Source organism: Vulpes vulpes, chromosome 10 (assembly GCF_048418805.1).
Source record: "Vulpes vulpes isolate BD-2025 chromosome 10, VulVul3, whole genome shotgun sequence".
NCBI classification, from domain to species: Eukaryota; Metazoa; Chordata; class Mammalia; order Carnivora; family Canidae; genus Vulpes; species Vulpes vulpes.
In genome coordinates, this window is record NC_132789.1 from 44,043,222 (window position 1) to 44,056,473 (window position 13,252).

Consider the following 13,252-nt stretch of genomic DNA (forward strand, 5'->3'; position numbering starts at 1 on the left):
TCACAAGCATTTTAAAGTTTAGTCTGTCTGATTCATGAAAACCAGAAGCTACATTAATTTGCCTTAAGAATATGGGGATCTCTGTTAGAGAAGGTTGAAGTATTTCTTTTTTTTTTTTTTGGTTGAAGTATTTCTTTCAATAGTTTTATCACTTTAGCATATTTTTGATATATATCCTGTTCACTTTATCACTCTAGCAAAAAAATAAATTATGGCTACAGATCATATCTGCAGCATTAACACTTTCGATCTTAATCCTCACTGTACGAAGTTAAGAGTTTCCATCTGTACACCAAAGTTACATTCTAAAGATACTGATTACATTGTCTTTTTTTATTTATTTCTCCCCCTTATTTTTGAAAGAGAAGGAGAATGAATATGGGTCAGGGTGGGGAGAGAATCACACAGTTCATCAATGGCATAAAACATCGATTATATCACAAAACAGAATGGATGGCGCTCAAGCAGAACAAGGAATGGTACGTTCAAAGGAAAGACTGTGGAACCCAAATATGAAAAAAGCACTCAGTCTCTCAACCAACCTATAACTTGTGGTGTGTGATCCTCCTTCCCCAAATATTTAAAAGACTGTTGTTTACTCATAGTGGAATTCTGTACAAATGACTTTTAAATGCTTTCCCTTTTCCTTTTTTAAAGAGGAGAAAGGGGTTACACCCTAGGCTAAGAAATGAGAAAGCCCCTGGAAAACATCTTAAGAATCTTCTTTCAGGGATAGAGTTTCTCGTAATGCTTACTTATTCCTGGTGTGAGTCAGAAAAAGCGCATGCACATTTGCAGGGCTGTCTCCAATAATCTGGGATCACTCCCCTTCTTTAAACAGAGCTATTTGCCGTTCATTACCTTTGGAGATCCGAGTGTGTTGCTACCAAACCCAAAGCTTCCTCTTGTTAAGCAACCTGGGCGCGAGTTGCATCCACTAACCTGGCTGAACCATGTGAAGCAAGATTCCCCTTCATTACAACGTATCTGTGTTTCCCTCAAATCTTTCACCAAAAACATTTTCTTTGCAGGAAAGGCTACCTTGTCTGGAAAGGCCTGTTGGGCGTTTTCTATGCAAAGGGAAAAGCCATATCGGTAGCGATGCCAAGGCTCTATTTAAGGATAAAGACTCCACTTAATTTCTTGGTTATAAATTCAGAAGCAACTTTCAAGACTTCTCTGACTTAACGAGAAGAGATGCAGCTTTAGGTCTGGGACAACAGCAGCAGATCAATTTAGGTTACAAGGAACTCTTCTCAGGTCTCTTCTGTAGGTTCATAGAGAGCAAATCCCTCTTTTACAGTGTGGTTGTGAGAACTAGGGAAATATGACATCCTTAGAAACCTACAGCCGTGTCAGGAGAGAAGCCTTTCCCACGTTCCCTCGCTACACACAGCTCACAATGCCACCAGTTCATTTCTTTACAAAGACCTCCTGTTTCCACAGGTTCTTAGAATAAAGATAGTCACATCTGCAAGATTTAGTAGAAAAAGTTTTTCCTTGTTTGGTTCTAAAAATATTATTAAAGGCCCAAATTAAGGAATCTTCCAATTAAAGCATGGAATAAATAAGAATGGAAAGTTTTAGGCATTGAATACCAGAGTAATTGCCTTCTCTAATCTCTGGCCACAGCCTGTTAAACTTCAAACATAAAATTATAGATGCGAACAGTTAATTTTTGGAAATAATAAAACCCAAACTAGCAAAGTTCTAATGACCAACACATCCATCTGTTTTCTACTCATATAGGACTGTTCACGACAGTTCTTTTTTAGGATGAGCCATTACTTACTGCACAAGTTATTTCTTTCTTAGGAGGTGGACTATAAACAAGAACAAGCCACCAAGTACTTCACTGTGGTAATTCAGAACTGATGCCAAGTACTCCTTGATTTATGGAGCCAACAGTTAAAAGAGAAAAATAAGCTCTATGTGTCAGGTTCCTATGAATTTTCAGAAGGAAAAAAAAAAAAGAAATGAAGGTCTATTTCTACTCAAGCTTGCCTTAAAATGTTGGCCTGCAAGAATTACATGCCTGTCAACCTAGAACAATGTTGAAACATAATGAATAAAACTATTAATGTTATAAGCACAATAAATATCCTCAAGAGGTGTCATATACTTGCAACAAAAATATACCTTGACTGCTTGAAACATACTTAGTAGCAACAAATTCCTATAACCAGAGTACCAGTCTTCAATTAATACTTAATGTGGGGGTGAAGGAAGTAGCTGAGAATAGTACATAAAAAAAAAAAAAAAAAAAAAAAACTCAGAAAAACAAAACCAAAACTACTGTAACTGGCAAAAATGCAGAAAATACATGACTAGTGTCTATATGACATCATATACTGATTCACTTTAAGTTTAAAAATCTTACATAATATAAAAATAACATTTTCCCAATTATAATTACTTGAAACTTTCTCATTTACCCCCTCAGCAGAAAGAATATAGTACAGCAAAATGTCATACACTGAGCCGTGATAATTTAGAATTTAAAGCTCAAGAGGATGGGATAAATGCATCTTTTAATTTCTTACAGAAAAGTGGCTTACCAAGCAAATCCACAATGTAAAAATACTATGGAAATATTTTACTTAAGAGAATTCACTCTTTTCACATGCCTTTGTAAAAAGTTAGTGTGCACTGTAATACAAATAATCTTATCTATTCACTAGCAAACTGGAGTGACCACAATTGCTTGAAATTAATATTTTACAATCAATATTTTTCACTGTCTTCTAATTGCATCCATAAGTTATTACTTAGATTTTTTAATTCACTGAAATACGGTATTACTCAGTCTATCTGCTCTTCTACCCGGATGCCTGTTTCTTCACTGATGCTCAGGGTTGAATCAACTTTGAAAGTATGCTAGGCAAACAATCAAGGTCGCAAATCTCTCATTTACTGTAATTATGGGAGCGTGGAGGAAATCTCATTTCAAAGTCAATTATCAATGACTTTGCGATCATTTCTTATGTTTCCCAGGTCTATAAAAACATCATAATCCTAATGCTGGATGATGTGACTATTTAAGTAGTTTCAATGTTGTTCAAATTAAAAAAATAAATTTAACAATCATTTATTTGACAAGCTGCCCCCAAACTGCAGATTAGGTAAAATAAATCCAATTGGTTAGTGTTAGTTTGCTACTTAAGGGAAAGAAAGCTGATTTACAGAAAAGCCCCACCTCCCCTCCACATTTAGAAATCTGTCTAAAGACTGTCTTTAATGCCCACTATATAAACATTAAATATTCTAAGTTAGAAAATAGTGTTAACGGTTTATTGGTAAAAATCCAAACTCTAGACTTTATGGAATTAGTAGTTTGGTTGGTATATTAACATTCCATCTTAATCTTTGCTAATATTACAAAGAAAGAGAAAAAGCTAGAAATATCTATAAAAATAAAATACCTTAAAACCAACATCTAAGCAAAATATAAAAGTTGCACACAAATTGCCAATAAATATAAACATCACAATAGAAAAATTAATATTAAAAAAATAAACTCATAATTGCTATTAAGACATTATAAAAAATGAAAAAGTTTAATGTGCACGTATATTTGCAAACAGACACAGTACACTCCAAACAATTGATATAATTTTACTATCATTATTACATAATGCAGCATACAAGGTTACTGAGGTGTGGTGTTTTTTGTTTTTAGTGTATTCTTTTCTGGAGAAATGCTCACCAAATTCACAAGCAAGAACTGGTTAGGTGATCATTTACTGCTGTTTACTAGTACTAGTAAACAGTCCAGGGGAAACCTGTTTTCTGGTAGATTAAGTCTGAATGGTTCTGCTACTACCCTTTATATTGCTTATTTCCTCCAAAGCCCAATTTTGCACGTTGCATTCTTAATTAAGTGACCATACCCTTTTAGATGTACTGTCATCATTTTTCATAGTTTCTCCCCATGGTAAAAAAAAAAAAAAAAAAGAGAGAGAGAGAGAGAGAGAATCACTTAAAATATTTCTTGGTGCCTAAAAAAGAATTTCCCTAAACATACAGATATAATCACTATTTTTATCTTAAACTAATTTCCATGGTGACTTGTCTCTCCTTTTATATATAAGCAGTCTTCTTTAATAAATATTAATTAGGAAAATGATGCCAACAGATATTTACAGAGGGGTCAATCTATGCTGAGAAAAGAAAAAAAGGTAGCCAATGATATGTAATTCCCTGGCAAGTTACCTTTGTCTTCGGGCACTCGCAACTATACCCTATACTCTTGTTCAGAAGTTGAGCAGATTTGCTGTTTTATGTGCCTTCTAGGTTACCTTAAACACAGCTGAGAACTGAAAGGGTTAATTTTGTTAAAAATTTATTTTTCAAACTTACAAAATACATTTGGTGAGCATTTACCTAGATACTTTACTGAATAAAACCTTTATACTTGGTTCCCTTGGACCAGATTCAGGACAACGGATAACATTATTTATATGAAACTGTCACACTCTTGGAGTTCTAAAATAATTTATCTTTTAAATTTTTAGTCTCGTGCTATTTGAAAAATAAAAATCTACAGCACCATCTTCTGAAAAGGCACTTTCTAAGAACCGCCTTGCTTTAAAAAATGATTTAAAAATTTAATTCAGCGTCTACCCTGAAGAACATCTTTGCTTTACTGAGACCCTAACATAGATACATTAGGTTTTGGTTACTTCAGACATTGATTTCAAGAAGGAAGGGAGACCAATGGCTGGAGAGAATGATTAACAGGATCTTAATTTTGTCACACTCTTTGTTACCTGATACGTCAACAGGGTTTCTTATTGGTAAATCTCAACCTTCCATATTAAATTTATTATCTATCTTTAATTCAAATTAAAATATTTAGCTTCCATACTTTAAGAGGATTAGATTCTTGAGGTTTAATGAACAATGTAAAAATCTAGAGTACTATCTTTGCTGGGTAAAGAAAAATAAAATTTAACTAGCAGTAGATATTATTAGCACAAGCCTTGACCATTATTCGTTAAAAAAAATTATTTTGATCGACATGGAAAATTATAAACTGAAGTGTACCATTTTTAAAAGTAGGAAAAAGTCAAAAAATATTTTTTCCCTTTGAGATATCTATATAGAGAGAGTGGGAGTGAGAGGGGGCGAGAGAGATTAATTTTTTTCCTCCTGAGAGTCAGCTTAGGTTTCACTAATCATGGTATTATTTCTAACACTGTCACTGATCAGGAATGTTTTTAGTACAAGCAGAATCTTTTTTTTAAAAGATTTTTTGGAGAAAACTCATTTCCACATTTCTGTTCTGATTTTACACATCTATTCTTGGCTTATTTTATTTTTTTACTTTGAATCCTATAGAATCACGAAAGTGCTTTATATGATCAAATGGGAGGGATACAAGAAAATAAAGACAGACTGTAGAGTCAGGGAGGCCTCACTTGATATATATAAAGTCTCCCAACTATTATTATTGAAGCTTTAAGACATCCATGAATTCTCAAAAAGAATGTATAAAGGATTAAAACTTTTTATGGATTAAAAAAGCGAAATAAAGATGCCAAGCCAATGATGTCTTTTTGCAGCTTCACTGATAACTCAAAAAAGATAATTTAAGTAGCAAGTTACTGATGGAGCAACCTGTCTTTTAAAAATACTCAGGAAAACATCTAACAGATGATCTAACCAAATATTTAACTCAGGTTTAATAATACTGAATAAAAACTATACGGAGTTATCAGTTAAGCTTTCTGGCATAATATTTCTATCCAGTTTGAAATACCAGGACTGTTACAAATTCTTCTAGCTGAATCCAAGTGGCTAGCTTGATGGATGTCATAAAAATCACCACCCTTGGCAAATTCATGTTAGCCTCTGAAAACACCAACTTTCTTTCAACAATGGTCTCTAATTCCGGGACTATAATCCAATTACTTCGGATCTATTACCGGCACTCTTGAGTGTTGACCTCTTTCTTTTTTTTTTTTTTTTTTTGTTGACCTCTTTCTTAAACAGAGATCCTCTGCCAGCCAATTCTACTGAATGGCAACTCAGATTTAATTTCCTCTAAGTCTGTCATACTAAAATCCATTACATAATATACAAGTAAACATTAGGCAGTGGTGGGTCATCAGAGAACCTAGTTTGGAAAACTAGTATTGGTCTTTAGAAGGCTAGGAGTCCCTATACTAGAAGGTAGAGATGAATCTTTTATCAAATGCCTTCCAAAACACCCGGTACATTCCTACTAGAATCCCTTCTAGACTCTTTTAGGAAGAGAAATAAATTAATAGATTACAAACAGGTAGATTTCCATAGAGGAACTTTTTTTTTTTTTCTGAGTAACTTGTTAAAAGGTAAAATATTAAAAAATAAAGGGCATCTGTACTTCTGTGAAAATATGCCAAAAACCAGTACTGAGGAGGTTGAGGTACCCTTTTGCAAAACCCCTAAAGTAAAAACCCACACGTCTAAAACAAAGAGTATCCTAATACTATATTGAAACTAAAATGGCAGCACCCTTTGTTACCTTATTTCATGTTCTTAATCTTATTTAGGAAAAAAAAAGGGGGGGGGGGTGGTATCTAATACTAGCCTCCAATCCTGCTCATCTCCCTATTGTTTAGTGCAGTAACTGTCAGACTCTACATAATTAAATAAATATAGCAGCTACAGTATTATGAATGTATGGTCCTCAATGCCAGTAACTTGATACTGTAATAACATATATCAGCACTCTACCCAGACACATTTGCCATCCAGAATATACATTAAACTCCCAACTCTTTTTCACATGAAAATCAATTATACCAGTGGTTGGGACTGACATTTTAAAGTCACTCTTATGCATCATAGAAAACAGCAGACCAAAACTTAGCATTCATTATATAGTTTAGTGAGCAAAGGCAGGAACAGAAAGGTCATTGTTGAGTTTCATGACCTTTAAATCCAAAACAATCTTTAAAAATTTTTTTTTAATAAAAAAAGATCAAGAATTCTATACCAGAAGTGCAATAATTAAAACAAATCTCAAAAAGTATTTGCCACTTAGTCTTTTATCTTAAAATTCTAAGCACAAGGTTTCTTTTAATTAAGTTTGATATACCAATTTGTTAGTAAGCAAAATATACTATACATATTCTTTCAAGTTAACCAATCTTAAACTAGCAATGTGAAACTGTAAGAAAGAAACCCTAAAAAAGAACTTACTTTAAAGGTAAAGCTTTATATTTAAAAAAATGGTTTTTCCTCAGTAAAAGTCCTAAATAGATTTAAATTACGGGTTTCATTCTAGCACATGGAAAGCTAAGTAACTGAAAATTAGGTGAAGCAGTAAATAGGAAAAAGGTATCTACAGTTCTTCCCTGGGCCCTACAGTTTTCCACATAAGTCTGTGTAACTTCTATTGGTAAAGGAAGGTATATTACTCATACTGAGAGAGCATACAGCAATCAAGTTTTTACCATCTAGGATATACTGTTTTCTTTTCCTATTCATGTTCCTGACTATATTCAGTGAAATTTCAATGTAAAAAAAAAAAAATACATGCTTTATAGGAAATTTTTGTAGGAGAAGGGGAGGGTTGGGAGAAAAAATGTATATACTATACAAATATTACTTCATGTAAAGAGCTTTGAAACAGTGTTGTAAATTGCATTTCAGACACTTCAATAATAAACATACAAAATACAGTACTTTCTTAGTTTTCTGGCAGAGGAACGAAAGATTTCATACCTGTTGGAGGACATGGGCTCAGATTTTAGGCTCAAAATACAGTAAATTGGCAAATAAGAGTGAATTATAGGTAAGAGAGAAACTAAAGAACTAATCCATTTGTTATCATGTGCAGATGGAATTCTGAAAGGTTTAACAATGCCCACTGGAAACAATCTGTAGTATCTATACTCTGAACCAGTGCAAAAAAAAAAAAAAAAAAAATTAAAATGCAATTTTCATGAGTCACAAAGTGCAAAGCTCCCCTGAATCCATGCTACTGATGAACTCGATTTTGACAGCTCTATAATACTTTTTAATATCTTAAAGTGAATGAAACCAATAAAACAAGTTTTATAAAACTTTTTCCACATTTCAGTGATTTAACTTATTTAAAATGATCAAAGTCCTAACTTCCTTTGCCATCATCACCCTAATTTTAAAAGGAAAGTTACACTGCTGATAAATTGGCAAAAAAATGTTTTTAAAGTATCATTTTACATTTTCCTGATTAATTTTAGTAAATGAAAATGGGCACCTAACCAGTATGATTGTTCAATAAACACGATCTATTTTCAAAGAATTAAATGTCTTCTAAATCTTTTTTTTTTTTTTTTTTATGTCTTCTAAATCTTAAGCTATTTTTGTAAGTAGGCTCCATGCCCAACATGCGGCTTGGACTCACAAATCCAAGATCAAGAGTCACATGCTCTAGTGACTGAGCCAGCCAGGTGCCCCTATTCACCATCATTTCTTAAATCAAAGCTCATCTCTGTCTCTAATATTCAATGTCAGACTCACTTAGGAAATTCAACTTCCTTCATTTTCATTTTGATTTTTAAAAGACATGTTTTAAACTTGAAAAATTACAAAAAACTTTCCTTCTGAAATTAAGGCTGTATTACTTTGCCCTTTTAAAATTATGGAGGTGCCTGTTTCTCCCACTATCTGTGGTAAAGATATCAAACAGACACAGCTTTCCTTTAAAACTGCTTATTGCACTAAAAGACAGCAAAAACAAGTTGTCAGTTCTTAAAATAAACATGATTACATTTCTATAAAAGATGTTGCCAATACAGTTCTCTAATTATTAAAGCACTATTCTAATAAATATAAAAGAAAAGGAAGCTGTACTTCAAAACACATACATATATGTTTATATATACACACATATATATAAAAATATATATATATGAAAATCACATTAAGGTATGAGAGGCAGGAAGTAAACTAGCAAAAAAAAAATTAAAATTAAAAAAATCCTCAATAACCCCTTCTCTCTCTCCACCCAATTTCAGAGGCCTCAACCCTAAAGAGTTCCAATCATTTAAAATATTTGCCCTTTATAAAAGCTATAAGGGATTTTCATGTATAACCCATAGAAACAGAAGGTTTTAGGATACATATCACTTATAGAGGGAAATTTTTGAGTTACAACTTCTGACAAGGTTTTATATTTATAGCAGCTTTAACAAACTAAAGAAAAAGAATAGTTTAAGGTTGCTACTGCTTATGTACACATTGCACAAATGGCAAATGTAAGTTCGGAGCAGGAGGGGGCAGACAGTACTCTCACAGAAACATTTATATATATATATATATATATATATATATATATATATATATATATATATATATAGTAATTTTGTTTCTTAAGAAAGCAGTATCAAGAGTTGAGGACTTAGAATTGTGTATGAGACAAGAGACAGGAGTATGATGTGCAAAATAAAAATAAAAATCTAGTTTTGCCATGCTTTATATCCAAATGAACTAAATACATGAACATCTGAATGTCACTGGTAGCATTAAGAAAAAAAATGTAGATGATGAGGTTGCAAGGGAGGTAGAGAGAAAAATCAAAGTGGTGGTAGGAAGATGATAAAAGGGAAAGTTCCCCAATGGAATGAACTATAAAATACACGCACAGACATATATATCTATTAGCAATGTAGATCGAGATATATATGCATATGAAGTATACATGTATATATTTAAAATATACACAGATACTTTTTACAAGAATACACGAATGCACATTAATTTTTTTGCACACATAATCGTGAACAATCACTGATTATTCATGTAGGTGTGTTTTTTTTTTTAAAACTGTCATTTACTTTTTCTTTACTTTTTTTTGCAAAGATAGTTGTGCTGCCAAGCAACTTGAGGTAAAGGCATTAAAAGGGTTAGACTACAAGAAAGTGAAAACAAAACAATGGCGATACTTCCTAAGGAGACCGCACAAAAAAGCAGTTGGCTGGTTTCATATTGCATAATGGTGCTGTGTTCCTTGATGAAGTAAACAATCTTCCTTGTATCAACATAAAAATCAGACCCTGGTCCCCACACAGTGTTGGTTGCTGTATGGCTGGAGGCATCCCCACTCAACTGACTCCACTGGAAACATATGCTGTATGTCGATGCATCTTTCAGTTCTTCCTCTCACAGAATATTCTTGGACTTTTTAAGCAAAGTACATTGTGCGTAAGGTATCTTGGTGAATCTGTACAGCCTTGGCGAGAGCTTGTGGATCTCGCCCGTTGCTCTGTCCTGAAACATGACTTCCTTCAGCACTGTAAGAGAAGTGGCAATGAACACAAAAACAAACCCTATTCTGAAGTAGTAATTTTGAAAAATAATACTTGTAGAAAATTTCAAAAATATTAAAAAAAAAAAAGACGGGTATAATGAATATCACCCAGGTTCAATAATTATTAACTCAAGGCCAATTCTGTTTTACTTCTCCCACCTCCCCAGGATTGTTTGGAAGTAAATCCCAGGCATACTATCATTTTGTCTATTAGAAACAATCTCTCCTTTGAATTAATCTGGTAAAGCAACTAAATCACTATACCAGTCTAGTACTAATAAGCCTAAAGTGCACATTTTATTTTTATTTTTTTAAAAGCTTTTGTCAGAGAGAGAGAGAGAGAGCGAGCATGCACAGAAAAGCAGGGGGAGAGGCAGGCAGAGAGAGAAGCAGGCTCCTCGCTGGGCAGGGAGCCCTACGTGGGGGCTCGATCCCAGGCCCTAGGATCATGACCTAAGCTGAATGCAGATGCTTAAACTGCCTGAGCCACCCAGGTGCCCCTAAAGCGCACATTTTAATGGGAACTCTTATCTTGGGCACTCAGTTCTGCCTACTGCTGCTTTTCACATGGATCAAAGACTCCTCTAACAGCTTGTGGAACTTTAATTCTAAATGGCAGTACTTTATGGTAAACAGGGAGGTACACACATGGAAACATTTAAGAGAGATTTCCCAAGAAAGTCCTAACATGCCAACCATATGTGGATTTAGGTGAAAATCTCTATTTGTTGTGCTTTTATATTACCTGTCATGTTCTTTGTCCACGAGATGATATCTGGCTCTGAATGCCACCAGGTGAGCATAATACGCTGGTGCAGGGATAGAAACAGATCGTGTACAGCGCACATAAGTGTGGCAGAGCTGGTAAGTTAGCAGCTGAAGTTCATCTGCAGTAAAGCAGTTATCATCCCATAAAACATGATAGTGTGAAGGACGGCTGGTACCCTGTAGAGAAGGCAATGGCATATTTTATTGATTTCTAAGCTTTTAAATAAATACTCAGGACAGACTAAGTTATATAAAAAAACTAGCTTTGTACATTAGTACAACATATCCTAATTTAATAATCCATTAAAAATATTTAATTGACTGGGAATATAGCCAAAAGAAATGAAAGCAGGGACTCAAAACAAGTATCTGCATACCCTTGTTCAAAGCAGTATTATTCACAATAGCTCACAGGTAGAAGCAACCCAAGTATCCAACGAAGGGTGAATTGATAAATAAAATGTGGTATACACACACACACACACATATACACACACAATGGACTATTACTTGGCCTTAAAAAGGAACACATGGATGAACCTTGATGACATGATGCTAGAAATAAACCAGTCACAAAAGGACAACTACTGTAGGACTCATGTGTATGAGGTAACTGGAGTAGTTAATTTCAGAGAGAAAGTACAACGGTGGCTGCCAATGGCCAGGGGAGATAGGGGGAGTTAGTGTTTGATGGGTACAGAGTGTCAGGGAAGGTGAAAAAGTACTGGAGATAGATGGTGGCATAGCTGCAGCATACCAGACTTAGAAGTCATTAAAACTGTAAGTGGATGTTATGTAATTTTACTGTAATAAAAATCCCAGAACATTTATTGAGTTCCTCTGTATTACTTACTATGTTGGTTAGGTATTACAGATTCAAAGAAAAATTGAGTCAACAAAGTCAGTTTTCCTTTCTTTTGGAAACTTAATTTAGTAGAGGAGACATAGCATCTATAGTTATAAACCAACTAGAGTCCTAGTGGCACTTAGTCCTCCACGAGAATACCAAAGAAAGTAACTTCTTCACCAAGGGGAGACAGAGACGTGGCCTTGTTTAGGTGGTTAGGGTGAGGGCACAGCAGAGTAAACAGCCTTACCAAAAGCACACGCAGCGTAACATTTCATTGTATACGTGAGGAATCGTTAATTAACCAGGACGAGCAGAGCATGGGACACGAAGGAAACAAGATGAAGTGTCGAAGTTTGGAATCAGACTGAATGACATGCCCAGGAATCTGGACTTTGACCTATAAACAGCACGGAAAGTCCTACAGTTTTTAACAGGAGAGACTGCAGGTGTGATGAGATTGGAGTTTTAGAAAGTTACAGTAATAACATGGAGGCTGGCTCAGAAGAGGCAGGAAGATACCGAAAGCAAGGGAATAGCCAGGAGGCTGCTGCGTTAGCTCGAACATGAGATGACGAAGGTGTGAAGCAAGGAAACGGCAATGGCAAAGGAGAAAAGGAGAAAGATGAGCCAATACTTTAGCAAATATTTGAGCATTATTTGTCAGATACTGTGCAAAATTCTGGGGATAAAATTCAAATTACCACCAAATCTTATCCCCCCCCCCCAAATTATATGCTTATATGGCATTTATTTTTTTATTTTTATTTTTTTAAAGATTTATTTATTTATTCAGAGAGAGAGAGAGAGAGAGAGAGAGAGAGAGAGAGGCAGAGACACAGGCAGAGGGAGAAGCAGGCTCCATGCAGGGAGCCCGACATGGGACTCGATCCCGGGTCTCCAGGATCACACCCCAGGGTTCAGGAGGCGCTAAACTGCTGCGCCACCAGGGCTGCCCTTATAAGGCATTTAGATTGTACATTCACACATTCACTATTTACTGAACACTCACTATATGCCGTGTCCCGTATCGGGTGCCAGGCAAGCAGTAATAAATGAGGAGGAGACATAGATGTGAGCTCTGAATGACAAAGGAGGGCTTGTGAGATGGGGGAAGTGCATTTCAGGCATAGGGAAGAGAGAGCAGAAACCTTACCTAAGTGTGCTTCATTCGGTTCTCTATCACTGTTCTTGTCCCAATCACAATCGTCTTTTGCCTGAACTATGTTAACAGATTCCTAGTTTTACTCCTCAGAATTTGTACATCAGTAGAGGGAATTAACACACACACACACACACACACACACACACACACACACACCCCTAATAACATTAACATCCAGCTTAAAGCCTTT

At 34.9% G+C, this 13,252-nt stretch overlaps 1 protein-coding gene across 5 annotated transcripts in view; it reads right to left on the reverse strand.

Annotated features, from left to right (window-relative positions):
* Positions 1–9,779: 9,779 nt before the first annotated feature.
* The window catches only part of LOC112914683 (argonaute RISC catalytic component 3), a 110,844-nt gene continuing 107,371 nt past the window's right edge, over positions 9,780–13,252 (reverse strand). For all 5 annotated transcript variants that reach the window (XM_072723850.1, XM_072723851.1, XM_072723853.1 and 2 more), the window contains 2 exons: positions 11,028–11,227; positions 9,780–10,265 (listed from right to left, as the gene is read on the reverse strand). In XM_072723850.1, the coding sequence (XP_072579951.1) occupies positions 10,157–10,265; positions 11,028–11,227 (309 nt within the window). In that variant the 3' untranslated portion in view covers positions 9,780–10,156. The remainder of the gene's footprint in view (positions 10,266–11,027; positions 11,228–13,252) is intronic.